We start from the raw sequence: 20,477 nt of genomic DNA, 5'->3' as shown, positions 1-20,477 counted from the left end.
GCACAGTGTTGAATGCAGGGCCTTGAGGGGGGCAACAAGTTGCTAGTCTTCCCAGGAAGCCAACAGGAGCAGTGTGAGAAAGAAGGGATTGCTTCTTGATGCTACTTTTGAAATTCCACTGTTTTTCCGAGGCACTTAAGGTGATATACACGGTTCCTTTCTTCTGGTTTATCTTCATGGCCACCCTGGAAGGCTGATGAGGCTGAGAGTCTGGGATTGGTCCAGGATCTCTCAGTGAGTTTCACTGGCAGCGTGGAGATTTTGAACCCAGATCTCCTCTAGTCTGAAAAGCCACTTGGCGCATTTTCTCTATCGCACTTCCCTCCCTACGGCCCCTTCCGCACAGGCAGAATAATGCACTTTCAATCCACTTTCAAAGCACTTTGCAGCTGGATTTTACTGTGCGGAATAACAAAAATCCACTTGCAAACCATCCTGAAAGTGGATTCAAAGTGCATTATTCTGCATGTGCAGAAGGGGCCCATGAGTCAGGCAGAGGATGAACACCTCAAAAGAATACCATCAGAAGCCAGAACATGCCAATTTCCCCCTCTCCCTACTTCAGGGGTCCCCAATCTTTTTGATCCTATGGCAGTGGTGGCGAACCTTTGGCACTCCAGATGTTATGGACTACAATTCCCATCAGCATGCCAATTGGCCATGCTGGCAGGGGCTGATGGGAACTGTAGTCCATAACATCTGGAGTGCCAAAGGTTCACCACCACGGCCCTATGGGCACCTCAGGAATTTTGGCATAGCATGGTGGACGCAGCCACAATATGGCTGCTACCGGTGGTGGAGCCAGCCATAAAATGGCTGCCACAAGTGGACTTGGCTCCATTCACTTTCTAAGAACAGTTGGTGGGTGCCAGGAAAGGTATTGGCATGCACCATAGCCCCGGCCTTACTTCCAAATCTTCTCCAGATCTGCTCTCCATGACTCCAGAAGGGCAAAGTGCAATTTCTGTCTTTACTAGATTTGGGGTATATGTCTTTTTAAAAAAAATCTGTATAGGGAAATACCCAAGAATGAACAAATCCTGACTAGGCCTGCAGATGATCCCTTTGCATGGCCTTACTGATAGCCAGCTTGATGGTCAATGGCCCATCACAAGGAATGATATCGCTGAGTGCTGCTGAACACCCTTACTACTGATAGCTTGATGGAGGAGGGGACTGACTGACATGTGTTGTTGCACTACTTTTTAACACCAGCCCTTTTCTCCACAGAGAGCCACTGTGGTGTAGTGGTTAAGAGCAGGTGCACTCTAATCTGGAGAACCAGACTTGATTCCCCGCTCTGCCACTTGAGCTGTGGAGGCTTATCCGGTGAACCAAATTAGCTTGTACACTCCAACACATGCCAGCTGGGTGACCTTGGGCTAGTCACAGTTCTTCGGAGCTCTCTCAAACCCCCCTCCCCCCAACCTCACAGGGTGTTTGTTGTGGGGGAGAGGGAAAGGAGGTTGTAAGCCCCTTTGAGTCTCCTTACAGGAGAGAAAGGGAGGATATAAATCCAAACTCTTCTTCTTCCTAGTATAGATCATAGGTGTCAAACTCGCAGCCCTCCAGATGTTATTGACTACAGTTCCCATCATCCCCTGCCAGCATCAGGCAGTGCTGGCATCATGCTGGCAGGGTATGATGGGAACTGTAGTCCACAACATCTGGAGGGACGCGAGTTTGACACCTGTGGTATAGATGGTAAAGGTTCAAAGGCAGAAGGCAGACCCAAAGCAAATGCAGCAACTGGCAACATTTGTGAAATGAGAATAAGGCAACTGTTGCATACATCAAAGCAATTTTTTCTTCCCAAAAATAACTCTAAACTAATATGTGCTCATACAAAAAGTAATTTTAAAGTAAGTACGTGGTCCGATTATTAGTAACAGCTGCAAATATGGAAGCTTACCAAACTATCTACCAACTGGCTACAGCACATGGCTACACATAAGTGCTATAGATCGCAACAGCACTTAGCACTTAATATGGTTACACAAAGAACTGTTGCTTTCAAAGGGCTTCCATTTCAGAGGACCCAATTTGTGGGAACACCCGACTTGTACTGTTACATGCTGGTGACTACCCAGTCAAAACATCAACTGAGATATAACCATATGCCCACAGACACACATGTTCCAGTATCAAGCCAAAGACACTTGCTTGGAATAATAATACCATGCCATTATAGGAGTGACTCCAGACCAGGGGTTTTTAACCTGCGGCTCTCCAGATGTTCATGGACTACAATTCCCATCTGGAGAGCCGCAGGTTGCAGACCCCTGCTCCAGACCCTCAAATCATGTGGAGCTCCAATAGAGATCGTCAGTATGGCAAACAACACTATGATACCATCTTCCCAGCTAAGGGAAGAGATTCACTCAGGTTACACCGGCTTTCAGTGCTTTGTTTAAACTAAACTTTAATTTTAGAAGGAAGACTTTCACCTCCCTCTATCTCCAACTCCGTACAAAGTAAACCAGCGCTGAATTTGTAGTTCCTAGAACTTCAGATACTATTTTTTTTAAAAAAAGATTCACCCCTTCTGCAGTAAGAAAACATTTGTTATTTATAATGAAGGACAAAAGAAATATCCCTCTACAATAAAAACCACTGCATCGTGTATAACATTCCACAGTGCATTTCTAGGTATTCGCTCGCTTCAGAATCACAAAAACATGTGGCAGACTTTTGATAAAAGAAAATTAAACATACTGACAGGTCTTAAAATTACGGCATATTTGTGTATGTTTTCACTTATCATTAAACGTACAGAAATAAGTTATAAAAATAATTCGGTTTGCAAAAAGGCATCCTAATTTTTTTCCTTTAAGGGTTCTTGCCAATGTCTACGGATTGCCTGACATCAGCAATGCCTTCTGGCACTCGGACAACCATATTGTTCATAGGTTTCTGCAAGCAGATCTGGCAACCCAGTCGAGATCTAGGAGGAGAGGGAGAAGAAGAAAAAAATCTTAAGATTAAGCTGTGCTTTTTAAATAAAACTTTTAACAAATTCCAAAGATTTGGCAGTGATTCGTGTCAGGCTGGGAGAGAGAATTTAGCTTGTCGCAGTTAATATTTCAAAGGACAAAAAGGTGAACACGGAGAAAGGAAAAAGGCAAAATGTGAAGGAATGAAGGTTTAAAATGCGTGCTTATGTAAATATCAGATAAATAAATTGGGAGTCTGCGCGTGTGCCGTCGAGTCACGGCTGATTTATGGCAACCCTGTAAGGTTTTTGGAAACATGTGGAGGTGGTTTGCCATTGCCTGCCTCCGCATGGGCTGAGAGAGTTCTGAGAGAACTGTGACTGGCCCAAGGTCACCCAGCAGGCTTCATGTGGAGCAGTTGGGAATCAAACCTGGTCCTCCAGATTAGAATCCACTACTCTTAACCACCCCACCGTGATGGCTCTCAGATTTATATAGTGCTTTACAATGTTCTCAATACTGACCTAGATCCGGACTTACACAAGCAACTTGGACATGTGGAAGAGGAATTGGCCATTCCACCCAACAGCAAGGGAAGGCAATTCTCCCCAGCTTTCTTTCCTCACTGCTGCTCACTGGCATTTGTTTTCTGAGGGTCCCCCCTCCCCCCATACAAGACTCTTTGCACCAGGGTACAAAACGAGGATGCTGCAGGAAGGGGAAGAGAGCAAAATGCTCTTCGTTCACACAAGCCTGAATCCAATTCATTACCTTGTACTCTTAAAACACTAACCAACGTTACAGGATTCTTCCTTCATACTGCAGAGCAGGGACTGACCAAGGTAGCTTGCTTTTGGATTTATATCCCACCTTTCTCTCCTGTAAAGAGACTCAAAGGGGCTTACAATCTCCTTTCCCTTCCCACCCACCCCCATAACAAACACCCTGTGAGGTAGGTGGGGCTGAGAGAGTTCAAAGAAAACTGTGGCTAGGCCAAGGTCACCCAGCAGAAATGTAGGCATGAGGAAACATCTCTGGTTCACCAGATAAGCCCCTGCCACTCAGGTGGTGGAGTGGGGAATCAAACCCGGTTGTCCAGATTAGAATCCACCTGCTCTTAACCACAACACCATGAATGCTCTCTTCTGACTAGTAAGTGAGCTCAAGGGAGATTAGAACAGGAACTTCCCCAGTTAATGTTTCAGTGCTTCAGCTACTGTACCATACCTGGAGATTTAGTAAGGGGGCACAGGGAAACTGCTGCCAGAACAGCATTAATTTCTATCATCTATCCATAGGGAACGACCAATGAAACACTCAAGCATCCATTCAAGCCTTGTTCTAAAAGTTACATGAATGTAAGGCCACAGGAAAGGATGACAATCAGCCAAAAATATGTCCTTGAAGATCTACACTAAGAATATAACAAAAGCTGGAGAGGGGGGAAAAACCGGCTTTAGCCTCTCTTTCACTTATGCGGACAATATTCATTCCAGCTTTAAAAGAAGCCAAGCAAGTGTGGAAAAGAAGGGTAAAGACAGACAGACCAAATGCTATAAACACAAAAATCTGACATTCTAGGTAGAAGGCAATTTTTTTTTTACAAAATCTAAGCATAGGTGTCAAACTCGTGGCCCTCCAGATGTTATGGACTTCAGTTCCCATCATCCCCTGCCAGCATGATGCTGGGAACTGTAGTCCATAACATCTGGAGGGCTGCGAGTTTGACACCTGTGATCTCAGGAATTGGATTTATCTAGAGGGGGGAAATATGATTGCTTGTGAAGCAGAACTCAGGGTGTCATGACTTGCATATGACTGACTCTCTACATTTAGTGCAGCCTAAACGGCACGCAGCTTCGAGAAAGAAATGGCAAGTCTCTTTGATCGGTTAAGTTGTTTCCGCCTTACGTTTCTGTCAATCCATAGGCAAGGTCCAGCATATCCAGTTCCTCGTCGGTAATGGCATCTAGCTTCTGAAACATGTGATCTTCGAAGATTAAGTGACATGTAGAACAAGCGAGGGTTCCTTCACAGGCACCTAAAAATTAACACAAGAATTAAGTCCTGCTTTAGATTTTTCCATTAAATTCCACCATTATCAGATCACTAGTCCATCTAGCTCACTGTTGACTATCCTAACAGCGATGGCGTATTGGGAGGGGAAAGAGGGAGCAAACGCCCCAGGCGCCACAGAGGTGTTATGTGGGGGTGCTTTCAGCTGATCTCCCCCGCCCTCCCCCCAGGAGCAAACGGGGCAGTGGCAGAGGCAAGGCATCTTCTTACTTGGTCGGGCAGCAGCTCAGCCCTAGCCAGGACTTGGTTGGTTTCCCCTGCCTCTCCCCCAGAGCAAACAGGACTTGGTGGGACAGAGGTGGGAGCAAGCTACCCTCCCACTCAGCTCGGAAGCAGCCCAGCCAGCATTCGTCGCCGCTCACTGAGAAGGGTTGGTCTGGCTGGAGAGAGAAGCTGGAAAAAGCAGAAGGGAAACACTAGCTGCCTCACATCGTACATCCTCTTGCTGCCACAGCTGCTGTGAGAACCGCAACTCTCTCCCGAAGAGCATCCCCTACAGCCAAGGGAAGCACCATGTGGAAGGAAGTTGGGAAAGGGGCGGGGGAGGCGCTGCCTGACCCCCACCAGAGGGGGGACGCAACTTGAGCACTGGGCGCGCTCTGGCCAGCAGCAGGATGCTCTGCCTCAAAGCCTGCTCTCACCACCGAAGCTAGTGTAACTCTGTGAGCAGCGATGTGATTTGGAGAGGTAGGCAAGAGATTGAAGGCCCCCTTTCCTTCCGCCCCTACCCAGGGATGCAATTTGTGGGAGGAGGGGCAGGGTGCAATTTCAATACTTGCGCCGGGTGTCATTTTCTACAGGTATGCTCTTCAGGCAGTGGCTCTCTTGAGTCTCATGGAGAAAAATATTTTTCCTCACCATCTGCCACTCTTTGCAAGCATTAGGCCTTGATTCAGTCCTTGGCATCTCTGGTTAAAAGGACTGGGCAATAGCAGATTTGAAAGATCTGTGTCCGAGACTTCATTGACCACAGGCTGATTCAACTTAAGGCAAATGCGAGTGTTTATCCTTCAACTGGAGATTCCAGGAAGTAAATTCAGGACCTACTGCAGACAATCACTAAGCTAATAATACAAGAAAAAATTAAACTCTATGATTACTATATTCACCTTACGCACTGAGGAAATTATTATTGAAAACGTGGACTAGCGCGCAACGCGTTCTGCGGACGTTTATGCTGCCGTTGTGGTGTTGTCATCTACTTGTGGGAGCTGCTGCTGTTATTGCTGTTACGTTGTCTACTACCACTGTTCCATACAAGCTTTCCTGCCACTTGGACATTGGTGATACGTGGCTATTTCAATTATTGGAACGACAAATGGATGATACAGGTCTAATACCTTATGTACAGTGATTATGAGTCATGTTAATAATTACTACCCCACTACATTTCATAAGGTGCTTAAGTACCTGCATTGTTTTATGTTTTATATGTTGCACATTAGTTACCATATATACACAATATACCTCTACAAATGGTTTGTCTTACCAATTGTCTTTACAATTTGGAACAACTGCATATACCAATAAGTTCATTTGCCTCGCGTCCGTATATACAGTCCATGTTTTCCAGGCTTGGCTGGCCTTAGATTTTTAGACTGTGTTTTGACTGTATATATTTGCTACTCAGCTACGAAGTATGTAACTCAGGTCTAAGCCACTATCTCCTTCAACACATATGAAATGGGACATGTTAACAGTATACAGATCCCACTACTTACCCACAACATGTGCATGTTCAGAAAACCATTTGGAAAACATTAAGTGCATATTTAACTACTAAAATGAACAGGAAATATGAGTCCATACATAGTGTTTGAAGGAAAGAGAAGGTAAGGTAATCCTGAGTCTAACACAGATTAGCCTTGAAAGGCCAAGCTTCCTTTCTTGAGTTGTTACATAGGTTTTAAAGACTAATGGTATCTCAATAAGCTTAATTTATGTGTTCAGGCAAAAGATTACGAAATGGGACAGTCTAAATTTTAAAAAAACTGAATTTGGAGATGGGTCTATCACAGCAATGAGATATACTGGAAAGTTATCTGTATCTGCAGTGCCCCCTAGTGATAAAATTAGAGATAGGATCTTCATTTTCAGGCACAAATTTCCTCACCAGGATACTCCAGGCCAGAGGTCTGCAACCTGTGGCTCTCCAGATGTTCATGGACTACAATTCCCATCAGCCCCTGCCACCATGGCCAATTGGTCCCTGGTCCAGGCTATCCTGATCTTATCAGGTCTCAGAAGCTAAGCAGTGTTGACTCTGGTGAGTTTTTTGGGTGGGAGGCTTCCAAGGAATACCACTGTCGTGACATGGAGGGAGGCAATGACAAACCACCTCTGAACGTATCTTGCCTTAAAAACCTTACATGGTTGCCATACGTCAGCTGTGACTTGACAGTCAAATTTTTTTAAATATATAAATGACAATAGTTCGTTATGGTTTAAGATGAATTTGCATCAGGGCATTTTAGTCTTTTTGCTTCAGTCATCTGGTTAGCGTATTAAATATGCTTTGGAAAACAGAGAAGTATTACAGTCAGTTTTCCGGTTGGTGCATGAACATCTCTGGCGTTAAGAGGCAGCATGGTGCAGTGGTTGGGAGCAGGTGGATTCCAACACAGAGAACCAGGTTTGTTTCCCCACTCCTACACATGAAGCCTGCTGGGTGAACTTGGACTAGTCACAGTTCTTTAGAACTCTCTCAGTTGCATCTAGCTCACAAGGTATGTGTTGTGGGGAGAGGAAGGGAAAAGAGTTTGTAAACCCCTTTGAGTCCCCTTACAGAAGAGAAAGGGGAGGGGGTATAAATCCAAAACTCCTCTTTTTAAAGTTAATGTATTGAAGTCTTTCTTCATGGCTCAAGTTTAATATGCTACATGAAGGTTACATTTGCTGAACCATTCTTGGGATTTCGGATAACTGCCTAATAAATCCAGCAAATAATAAGCAGGAAGTAGTATATTAGAATTCTACCCATATGGATAATAATTACAAATTAGGTGAAATGCTGGATGATCAGGCACCTATACCTTGATGCAGTCTAAAGGTGTTTTCTTAAAAGCAAGCAAGAGTTACCTGCCAAGGTAAAAGATCTTTTGAAGACTGATTACAATAAGTTCTTTTTGAACACTGATGAAGCAATTAGAGCAAAACAGTGTATAGCTTGTATTCTGTATCTGGTGTTATATGACTGCCTGCTATTTTCATTATGACTATGTAATTGCCAACTGACTAGAACCCAGTGTAGTGTAGTGGTTAAGAGCAGGTGGATTCTAATTTGGAGAACTGGGTTTGCTTCCCCACTCCTCCACCTGAGTGGCAGAGGCTTATCTGGTGAACCAGATGTGTTTCCGCACTCCGACATTCCTGCTGGGTGACCTTGGGCTAGTCGCAGTTTTTTTGGAACTCTCTCAGCCCCACCTACCTCACAAGGTGCCTGTTGTGGGGAGAGGAAGGGAAAGGAGCTTGTAAGCCACCTTGAGTCTCCCTACAGGACAGAAAGGCGGCCTATAAATCCAAACTCCTCATCTTATATTGACTGAAAATAATTGTAACATGCTTTCCTCTGTGACATTGCACGTGAAGTACTTTATGTAACCTGCTAAGAATTGTTGTTGTTCCGACAAACTGGGGGTGGGGTTATATTTTAAACAGCACTTTGTGCTTTTTGTTTAATGTCCTGGCTCTTCTAGCCTCTTCATGGTTTTTGACAGTTTTATGATAATATTTTCTATCAGTATTGCCTTCTACTTTATACACTACCATGGATGATCAGGCTGGAGCACAGAGAGATTTATGATATCTATAAACAAATAAAAGCCAGAATGAAAGAGGAACATGGAATTGGAAAAACAAAAGCAGGAAAAAGATCAACAGCCTGGATCCACTGACTATTTTGAAGCTCAAACACCCCAACATTCATTTCCTTATGAAATAATATTATGTAGTTACTAGAAATCAAGCACTTGCCACTTACCAAATCCGTCTATGTCTAGATTGTTATCAACCACAACGTCTAGAAGCGAGTCTCCAACTTTTCCCTGTGCTGTTAGTTTATTTCCATCGCGAGTTATAAAGTGCACAGTAACTTTATCTTCTGAGCTGGGGAGAGAGGAAAAACCCACAGTATTTTTCTTTGCATACAGCAATGTAAAGGACAAACTTTTGGGGAAAGTCTGATAACAAAAAATTCTTAATACTGGTGGACAGCATTGCTGAACATCAAACGAGGCACTGAAAACCCATCTAATAAATATGAATCTTCACCCTCCATCTGTAGCACCTTAGTTTAAAAAAAACTTGAGAATAAGAGTTTTTCTAAGTCTTTTTCTTTTAGTGGGATAGTGGGTAAGAGTGTGGGACTGCTATCTAGAAGATCCGGGTTTGAATTCCCACTTTCACCATCGAAACTTGCTGAGTGGTCTTGGGCCAGTCACACTGTCTTCGCCTAACATACCTCACAGGGTTGCGGTGATGATAAAACAGAGGTAAGGAAAATACAAGCCACAAGCCACTCTGATGAAGAAGAGTTGGATTTATACTCCCCCCCCTTTCTCTCCTGTAAGGAGTCTCAAAGAGGTTTGCAAACTCCTTTCCCTTCCTCTCCCCACAACAGACCCCCCTGTGAGGTAGGTGGCATTGAGAGAGTTCTGAGAGAACTGTGACTAGACCAAGCTGGCATGTGTTGGAGTGCACAAGCTAATCTAGTTCACCAGATAAGCCTCCACAGCTCAAGCGGCAGAGCGGGGAATCAAACCGGGTTCTCCAGATTAGAGTGCACCTGCTCTTAACCACTATAACACAGTTGCTCCGTTTGGGTCTCCGCCAGGAACAAAGGGGGCGTGTAAATGAATGAAATAAAATAGAAAAATGTTTCAGACATTTCTCGTGCTCTGCTACTGCAAGTATAGACAGAAGTCATGAACACAGAATGAGTTGTGGTGATCATTCCTCTGTATGGCCATTATGGAGTCCAATCCTACATACTGTCAGGTCCATGCCTGTCAGTGCTTAGATGTCTTGCTGTGTGGGGATTGCAAATGTGTCCTGTAAAGGCTTTCCGGTGTCTCTCTCCTCTCCCTGGCAATTCCCTGGCGCCAGCCCTCCTGCGGGAAGTGCGAACATTCCCAGGGTTCTTGAAGCTCTGTAGTGCAAATGTTATACTCTCTGTGAAACCCATTGGGTGGGAATCGAATTGGGGGGGGGGATTGAAGGATATAATCGCTGAATCTAAGCGGGAGAGCTTAGATTCAGCTTTCTCTGTTACTCTACGTGTTGTAGAAATAAACTGCTTTAGGACTTTCCTACAGTCTCTGTTATTTCCACTTCCAGGTTAATGCACATAGGAACGCAGTTGCAGTACCAACTCCCTACAGGAATAAGCAAGATAAAACAGAGCCACACAGTTTTTGGCATTATGCAGAATTGGTTTCACTGGACTGTACCACAGCAGCATGAAGACAGGAAAACTAGCCGTGTCAAAATGTTCCTTACACGAAGAAAACTAACTTGTCAGAGACAAGACTATACCAGTACAGAGCTGCACAGACTTGGGACTGGGGAGACTTGGGAAGTAGGAGGATACTTCAGGAAGTTCACAAGACCCTTATAAGGACAGACAGCGAGCTCCTCCCGGTTCTCTTCCGACACCCCTTGATCTTTGTATGACAGGCAGGAGGCTGTACCAACCATGAAGGGAAAACCAGTCGCTCAGATGTTTCACCCGTGAGGCTCTGGAAAGGCTGCTCCAGCACACAGACACCTGGGGAAGCCCAGTGGCCCACTGTTCAAGTCTTCCTCAGGGAGAGGGAAGTCATAATCTGGGTCTGCCTCAGCAAGAAAGCCGTTCGAAGGGGATCGCTCTTGGCTGATAGAATGGCAGAATTTAACTCCACCTCTGGGAGAAGATTGAGTACCTGTTGTTAAACGTGTCTCTGGTGTTGAACAGACCTTGAAACACTTGGGAAAGCACAAGCTGGTAGGGGTGGAACCTTGTGTGTTGTCAAAGGATCCAACCTGCCAGCTAGTCAAACGGAAGTCTGTTTGTACCTGCAAGCACTCAAGAGAATTCAAACCCCACTCTGAAGCCCCGACTAGCTGAAATGGATGTGCCTCAGCCAGGCTACTCTGACTTTCTGAATTCCGGTGCTGCTGATCTCTTCTTTGAAAACAAAACTGTGAATAAATAGATCTGCTTTGTTCTTTACATGCAACTTCTACCACAACATTTACTTCACCGCAGTAAAGCCTTTGCACTTGATGCTCTCAGAACATCTGGTAACTTGAAGGGAAAGTTTAGATATTAAAACAAACTTGGTTCCCTAAAACTCATAAGAGGCTGTGTGGGTCCCCTCAGTTGGTAGAATGGACGTGTCACATCTCCCCCCCCCCCCCCGGGACAGGTACAAGATGCTCTCAGGAATAATGATTTGGGGCACCACTGATTTGGGGCACCACCTGACCTCCTCAAAATTCAATCAATCTTTCGACAGTTAGTTAACTTGCTGAATTCCTGCCAAGTTTAGAACAGCATTTTAAAAATTATTCTGAACTGTTGCAAAAATCACACCCAAAGGACCTGTTTATTTGTAGCTTTGTCCACCCAGAACGACACCGAAGGTGAGATCAGACCTGCCGTCCGGTTCATAAATTCCTTCCCTGCTGAAAAAATGAACAGCTGAATGGAAGAGACCTGTTTATTTAAACTTAGGCTCTTCCTATCCCTGCAAGATTAAACAAGGTTTCTGCATGGTTCTATTGCAAGGCCAGCGAGTTCTCCAATTCAGATAAAGGATCACCTTAATTCATTCTCTGTACAGAAAGAAGCAGGCACAGGACAGAGGCACCCAATGTCAACATGGACAGTATCAGAGCAACTGGAAGATGGTGCTATTGCCACAAAATCTGAGAAGCCATAGCAATAAATAATGGCTGCATTCAGACATCACAAACAAGCAACAAATTGTCGAAGGCTTTCACGGCCAGATTCAACTGGTTGTTGTGAGTTTTCCGGGCTGTGTGGCCGTGATCTGGTAGATCTTGTTCCTAACGTTTGGCCTGCATCTGTGGCTGACATCTTGATAACACCTCTGAAGATGCCAGCCACAGATGCAGGCGAAACGTTAGGAACAAGATCTATCAGACCACGGCCACACAGCCCGGAAAATTCACAACAAGAAGCAACAAATTGATTGTTACGTACAAGTCTGAAGTCCTTGCTTTTGCTCCCTCCCAAAAGCACAGCCTGGACTAAAGGCTTTCTGGCTTTGCAAGTATTCGGATTAGCCAAAATTTGCCATGACATCCAAATCAAGCAGATAGGCCTTTAATATTTTTATTTAAAAACTTTCTTATTTTTACAACATACAGGTAACAATTAATAAATTTAACTTATAGAGCTGGTTACATTCCTAACAATTTGCTTTCACAATAACTACTAATCTTATTTTCCTCTACATTAGCTTATATTAAAAAAGCTTCTTTTAAAACATTGCCTTCTTAAATATTTCCCTTTTTGCTTTAATTCTCATCTGAGTTTCCAGCCATATAGGCATAAAAGACATTCCATTTTTCCTGAAGTTCCAGTCTTGGTCTGTTATGTATATACAATGCTAGACTTGCCTTGACACTATATTGTGCCGATGTGTTTTTCTATTCTGCCAGAGTTAGTGATTTGTCTTCTTTCCACTTTGCCGCAAAAACTATTCTTGCCATTGTTAGATATTTGAATAATTCATTATATATTTCTGGCATATTACTTGGTAATATATGCAGTTATATACCGGTACATTTAGAGTACATCACAAACTTAATTTTTAAAACTTATTGCATGTCACCAGGGATCTCTATCCGGTATTTTCTTGCCTTCCTGCATGATCACCACACATGACTGAACATTATATCCACAATCAGGACTTTGACAATAGGATTAACATGCTGTTTAGAAACTTACACAATATGTAACTGTTTGCTGCTTGTGCTTTCTAAGTAGCACATGGGTAACTTGCAGAACTGGTATGACAAGAAAGATAATACTTTTCTGATAAATACCAGTCTGTACCTGCCAGGGATTATTTGCAAATCTAGGCTGCCGTTCTCAGAAGTGGGGTGGGTTGGGGGGTGTCCAAGGTGGTATATATGATTTTTTTCATTTTACAGTGGATGAAAAACCTTCTGAGAATCCCCAAGGCCTTATCCACAAAGGTTAAGATTAGTTGCAGCCATGCAGAGATGTAATCAAGATGCAAGACCTTGTGCTATCTGTATTTTATACTGGATAAAAAGCATGCTGAGGATCCCCCAGGCTTATCTACAGAGATTATAATTAGTTGGAAAAAATGTAATCAAGATGCAAGATGCTGAGAATCCAGGGCTGTTCAGATGATTATCATTAAAACACGGCCTGAATCAATTGGCTGTTGGGGTTTTTCCGGGCTGTGTGGATGTGCTCTGGTAGCCTTTGCTCCTAATGTTTCACCCACATCTGTGACTGGCATTTTCAGAGTCAAAATGCAACTGCAAGTGAACTCCACCTGGACACATGCAAATGCACCTCACTCCCCACACAACTGTGAGATGGACAAACATACAGCCTAACACTGTGGTGGCGAACCTTTGGCACTCCAGATGTTATAGACTACAATTCCCATCAGTCCCTGCCAGCATGGCCAGTTGGCTGTGCTGGCAGGGGCTGATGGGAATTGTAGTCCGTAACATCTGGAGTGCCAAAGATTCGCCACCACTGGCCCTAACATGTCTTACCATGACATGACTCTGAAGATGCCATTCATAGATGTGAGCAAAAACTACCAGACCACGGCCACACAACTCGGAAAACCCACAACAGGATTTTGCTAAGGTTATCAACAATGTCAAAAGTATTCTACCCATAAGGTTGATCACAAGAAAATCCAACAGTGAGAAACAGAACAGGAAAGCAGGAGAGAAAAAAATATTCAAACCGAAGAACATATAACTAGAACAGGGGTCTGCACCCTGTGGCTCTCCAGATGTTCATGGACTGCAATTCCCACCAGCCCCTGCCAGCATGGCCAATTGGGAATTGTAGCACATGAACATCTGGAGAGCCACAGGGTGCAGACCCCTGAACTAGAATGAACACATTCTTTCCCTATTCAGCCTGCACAGAGGCAGGCAATGGCAAGCAATTTCTGAACCTCTCTTGCCTTGATAACCCTACAGGATCACTGTAAGTCAGTTGTGACTTCACAGTAAAAAAAAGAAGCAGATTTTAGATAGTAAAGACTTCAGGATCTGTTTCTAGAGAGGGCCATCCATGCTAATGTTTACAGAAAAGAGAATTTCAGAAATGAAAGTTTATGCAAAACTTAAGAAGAACTTGTTAGTCATTAAGGCGCAGCAATGCTTCCTGTTTATCCTCAAGAGCTGTCTTCTTGTCCTCTGAGCACCACATGCAGTCTGGGGCAGGGATGGTACTGAGCTAGGATCTCAGAGAACCATGTTCAAATCCCTGTGAACCTCAGTGCCCGACAGTGGGCCAGCCATTTCTCCTACTCTCAGCCCAACCTACCCCTCTGAGCTGAGGAGACCTATGCAAACCAACTCCTTGAAGGAAAAGCAGGACCACAATGTACGAAAGCAATAACAACCAAAACAATAACTACACTGGGGTAATAAGTCCTGACCCCTCGCATCCTGGACATAAACTGTTTCAACTCTTACCCTCTAAACGTCGCTACAGAGCACTGCACACCAAGACAACTAGACATAAGAACATTTTTTTCCCGAATGCCATCACTCTGTTAAACAAATAATTCCCTCGATAATGTTAAACTATTTATTATATACTTATTATATAATTACTGCACTACTTTTTTCATCATTCCTATTACCCATCTCCTCCCACTTATGACTGTATGACTATAGCCTGTGCTGACATTTTATTTTATTTTATTTTATGATTTTACATTTTATGTTTTCATTACTACTGATTGTTTCCTGATTGCTTACTAGACCTATATGACAATCATTAAGTGCTGTACCTTATGATTCTTGACAAATGTATTTTTCTTTTATGTACACTGAGAGCATATGCACCGGAGACAAATTCCTTGTGTGTCCAATCACACTTGGCCAATAAAGATTCTATTCTATTCTATTCCATGTTGGTCTGTTGCAGCAACACAAGAACAAGAGCCCAGCAGAAGTGAGCTCTGACTTACAAAAAACTTAGGCCCCTTCCGCACCTGCAGAATAGTGCACTTTCAATCCACTTTCACAATTGCCAGCCACAGATGAAGTGAAACGTTAGGAACAAGATCGACCAGACCACAGCCACACAGCCCGGAAAACCCACCACAACCACTTTCACAATTGTTTGCAAGTGGATTTTGCTATTCCGCACAGCTGCAAAGTACACTGAAAGTAGATTTAAAATGCATTATTCTGCATGTGCGGAACGGGTCTTAGGCTGGATTCAAACCTGCTGTGCCTCTGAAGCACCCCAATAACCTGCTTCATCACGAAAACCCACCACCACAGCACTATAAAAGCAAAGCCACAAAAAAATTATCAAGATTCTGACAATTCTAAATATATATATTTTCCACTGAAGCTCAATAAACATGGCATCCGAAGAAGGGCAATCAGGAGACCGAGATTCACGACCGGGGCGCCACCACTGAGAAGACCTCGTCTCTCCTGTCTCCCCCAAGAGGAAAGGGAAGGATACTGGCCACCCCGTACCCCGAGTTTGTGTTGGGTCTCTCATTCCTCACCTGCAACGGGATCTACCTGTCCTTACCTGAGCCTAGCTGGGGAGGAAGCGTGCAAAAACCGGCCTGGACGACCTAGACTGGGAGTGGAGAGAAGCCGGTGGCAGGAGGCGGCCGCGGCCCGCAGGAGAAGATTCGCAGCACCGGAGGCAGCCATAGCTCCACGCAGCCGCGGTCCAAGGACGGAGACGGCGAGGCCAAAGCAAAGTCCGGCGGCTTACACAACCGGTACAGGCAACGGCGATTCTCGAAGCGCTGTTACGAGAGCGTAACCTTAAATAACAGCGGCGCTGGCCGGGGAGGAGCAAAGCAGTGTGCGTAGCAAGCGGTAGTTCCTAGCTCATAGGGGAAGAGGTTTTGCCCGGCAGGCAGCTATAACTTCCGGTTAAACATTGACTAGGCTGTACTATAGGCCTCTGTGGTGAGAATCGTATACGTTCTGCGTTGGAAGTTTGAGGGGAGAATTAATTTCATTTCAGGCCGGTAGCATTTACAAAGCCTCGCGTGATGTAAGGGTTAAGAGGAGCGGGCTCTAATCTGGAGAAGGGGTTGAGCCCCCCCACTCTTCCACATGAGAAGAGCGCTCAGATCTGGTGAACTGGGTTTGTTTCCCCTCTCCTCCACACGGAGCCTGCTGGGTGATCTCAGGCCAGGCACAGTTCTCTCAAAGTTTCTCAGCCCCACCTGCCTCACAAGGTGCCTGTTGTGAGGAGGAGAAGGGAAGGTGCTACTCACGCAGATAGTGCAGAGAAAACTGTACGAAGAATGTGCAAAGGGAGTAGTAATTAGTTCAAATAAATATTCTGTGAGGGATGGGATGTCATGGCTTAGTGGTGGCCAGCTGTTTTATCAGTAGTCCTTGATTCCCCCACTTCCATCTACTTAATACGGAAACTTAAAGTATTTGTAGTTAATAGTGAGGTTAAAGTAGATTGTTCTGAGCCGTTTTTGATTTCTTTGGGTCATTGAATGCATATTCGGCATTAAAGTGTATTACAGTTAAAAAGAGATGAGAAGCAACCCTGTAATTACTCATAAATATATTTTATTATGTGAAGTAAGCCAGTGTTGACATGTAAGATATGGGAGATCTGGACTTAAATCCCTGGCGTTGCCAACTCCAGCTCATTTGTACTTTTGACTGTGAATGTAAACCTACATCCCAGTTCCCTTGTTCTGGGAACTGCTGCATCTCAGCTGGACTTTGAGTATATTTCTGGTACTTGGACTATGCCGGGAGTTCTTCCACTCTGGAACTCCTTGGAAAAGAGACAGGATGGAAGTATCATGATCACCAATTGGCTAGGATTAGTCATGTGATTAATTCCAGGACATGAAAAAGCTGTACCTAAAGAGGGGAAGCAACGATAACGGCCCCTTCCACATAGCAGAATAATGCACTTTCAATCCACTTTCGCTATTGTTTGCAAGTGGATTGTGCTATTCTGCACAGTAAAATCCAGCTGCAAAGTGTATTGAAAGTGCATTATTCTGCATGTGCAGAAGGGGCCAACGATATCTTAGAAATGATAACGATATCCTAGGCTAGAAATTAAGATTTTTTTTTCCAGGGCATATTTATGCAAAATAAGGACAACATGCAGTAAATACCTGAATAGTATTTTTTGATGTCTCAGGAAATTCCATCTTAGGACTTTTCTCAGTTAAGCCAGGTGGTGAAAGTAAATCAGCTGACCTGAAATTCATTGACAGATTTGGCAGTCTGGGTGGAACCAGTTGTTTATTGATTGTTTTAAAAGATTTCTTTTCTTTTGTAGAGATTGGTTGCTGTTGTGCAATTTCTAGTGAAAGGGTCTGATAAGAGCTTTGTAACCTTTGCCTCATGTTATCCTCCCTACCCTCTGAAAAAAAATCATCCTTCCAAACTGCTTTTATATCCAGTGGGGAAAAAAGATAGGTACTCATATTTTTCTGGTAAAGATAACATACTATAAAAGCAAGTCTTGAAATCTGTGGGGGGATGGTCGGGTGAGAAGGTTTAAAAGCCTCCTTGCAGGTTCAACCCTCCACTGGAAATTGCAGTCAGTGGGGCGTGGGCAGGAGTGTACCGCCCAGGGGGATATATGGGGTCAAATGTCCCTGGGCTGTGGCCATTTAGGCACGTTGGGGGCGTAAAATCGCCCCTCCACACCCCTCCTCCTCCCCCCAGGTCCGTAAACTGACTTCAAGACCTGGTGCAAAAAAAGTTGTTTGGTCATGGTGGGGAAGGGTGGCCCCCATGTGGGGGAGGGGGATGGAAAGCTCAGATTTTGCACCGGGCTACATTTTCCCTAGATACACCTCTGGGCCTGGGGCTGGAAGGGCAATCAGGAAAGAGCTAGAAAAGATTCTTAAATGTCAGGCAACCAAGATCAAGCTAATTTGTGTCGTAATATTCACAATTACTATGTATGGATATGAAAGTTGGACAATAAAGAAAGCTCAGAGGAACAAATATTGATTCCTGTGGTGACGGAGGGAAGTTTTATAGATACTTTGGATCACCAAAAAGTCAAATCAATGGGTTCTAGATCAAATCAAGCTTGAACTCTCCCTAGAAGCTAAAACAACTACACTTAGGCTATCATACTTGGGTCACATTATGAGAAGACAAGAGTCACTGGAAAAGTCAGCAATGCTTGGAAAAGTTGAAGGCAGCAGGATAAGAGGAAGACCCAACATGAGATGGCTTGACTTAGTCAAGGTAGCCATGGCTCTCAGTTTGCAAGACCAGAGTAAGGCTATTAACAATGGCACATTGTGGAGGACGTTAACCCATAAGGTTGCCATAAGTAGGGAGTGATGATGGCCCTAATAGGGGTTGGAATTAGTTAAAGTTCTACAAACAGCAGTTCTGTATGGTGGATGTACTTGGGTCTGCCTAGATACAGCAATCAGCATATCATATCTTTACCTTCAGGGGATGTTCCTTTGAAAAGTTAACCTCACTTGATACAAAAGATTGAGCTTACTTTGATGTTGTTGTTTTTAAGCCCTGGTATTCTAATGCCTGCTTCATGCATCTGACAAAATATATGTTTACCTCAGAGGTGGGATCCAGCAGGTTCTGACAGGTTCCCGAGAGTAGGTTACTAATTATTTGTGTGTGCCGACAGGGGGTTACTAATTGGTGATTTTGCCACGTGATTTTTGCCTTAGTTACGCCCCTCCTCCGCTCCTCAGCAGTAGCACGCAGAACATGAAGCAGTCTAGCAGGAGGTGCACCAGTGTGCATGGCAGCCTGCGCCTGCGTGCATTCGTTTCCCACCCAAGGACCGGCGCATCGGCTGCGTCCTTGCCACGGCCCTGCCCAGGAATGCCCCGCCCCCGGAATGCCCGGCCATGCCCCCGTTATGCCCCACCCAGCCCCATTGACGCTACTCCATAGTTTGAATCCCACCACCATGGGAACCTGTTACTAAAAATTTTTGGATCCCACCACTGGTTTACCTATAAATTGATTGTACTGCAATGAAACATAGCAAGGTTATTTTGTTTCCTGCTACAATAGACTTTTTGGGGCCGGGAGTGAAATTCTATATGTATTCTCCCTGTTGGATTTTATTTTTCTCTTTCAAATCATGGCTTACTCTCTCACTCTCTCTCCCCCCTCCTTCCTTTGCAATTGTCAATTAATTATTCACGACAACTCCAATGAATCATAGCTAATTTTGAAGGAATATTGGGTTAGCAGAGTGCTCAAGGCACATAGCCCCGTGAAATTTACCTCGTGTGTGAGACTAGAGCCTGCACAATAATGAAGTTACACATGGACCCTTTTTATCTTTGTAAATTAATATGTGTCATTTATTGTAAGGAACTCCATTCTAGAGTAGAATACACAAAGGATTCTAATCTGTATAACTAATTCCCAAGTGTGCCCCCTACATATGAATACTTAAATCAACCGAAAAGGAGCACACTCACCCCAAACAGATTTTTTGGCAGACTTAGGGGTCTGCAGAAAAAACTGAAACTTAAAAGGGGGGTTTAAATCCCCCCAAAACTAAAGAAAGCATTCTATGTGCATGCATGGAGAATGCACCCACTGTTAGTGGCTGCCTGCATTCCTCACCAGCCCCGAGGCAGATGCTCCTGTCCTGTCTGACGGGATGCTGACAGCCACCTAGATCAGGACTGGGGGCAGGTTGGCTCAGCCGATGACCCTGCAGGAGGTTTGGCAGCCAAGACTGTGGCTGGGAGAGATTGCCTTAGCTGGTTAACCCACAGCAGGCTTGGTATTTGAGACAGGGACTGGAAGGGATAGCCCCAGCTGGTGAGCCTGCGATGAACTTGGCAGCTGGGATTGGTACTAGGAGGTGGCCTCGGGGGGGCTCAGCAATGTGGGGAAGGATTCCTCCCTTCCACAAGTTTCAAAGGCCCCCACTTGTTTAGTCTAGCTAGCTAGGATGAATGGTTATGTAGGAGGCCTGTCCTGCCCTCAAGGTGGCAAGATGGAGAAGAGTGGTGTGGGAGAAGGTGTCAGCTGGAAGGAACAAACGTTTCTGAGAGTAGCAACCTGTACACTAAAGGGATAGTATCAGAGTAGTGGAAAGGAAGGGTGCTCAGGATCCTAACCTATCTTTTTCTCTGACTCTCTTTGAAGTCTGACCTTGGCTTCCAACAAATTTAGCATGAGATGTAATAAGATCTTTAGCCAACAGGGGGCACAGCTTGTCAAGAAAGGAACAATATGTTAATATAAAAAGAT

The 20,477-nt window shown here is 44.5% G+C and overlaps 1 protein-coding gene across 1 annotated transcript; it reads right to left on the bottom strand.

Moving 5' to 3' along the window:
• Positions 1 to 2,402: 2,402 nt before the first annotated feature.
• Positions 2,403 to 16,090, bottom strand: FDX1 (ferredoxin 1). Its single transcript, XM_048495539.1, has 4 exons — positions 15,796 to 16,090; positions 8,989 to 9,113; positions 4,845 to 4,974; positions 2,403 to 2,944 (listed from the first exon to the last, which is right to left on the bottom strand). Exons 1-4 carry the CDS (start codon positions 15,921 to 15,923, stop codon positions 2,830 to 2,832), a joined length of 498 nt encoding a protein of 165 aa, XP_048351496.1. The 5' UTR covers positions 15,924 to 16,090; the 3' UTR covers positions 2,403 to 2,829.
• Positions 16,091 to 20,477: the final 4,387 nt, after the last annotated feature.

The sequence above is a fragment of the Sphaerodactylus townsendi genome, linkage group LG04, assembly GCF_021028975.2.
Source record: "Sphaerodactylus townsendi isolate TG3544 linkage group LG04, MPM_Stown_v2.3, whole genome shotgun sequence".
Classification (NCBI taxonomy): Eukaryota; Metazoa; Chordata; class Lepidosauria; order Squamata; family Sphaerodactylidae; genus Sphaerodactylus; species Sphaerodactylus townsendi.
This window is presented reverse-complemented; position numbering and strand designations above follow the sequence as displayed.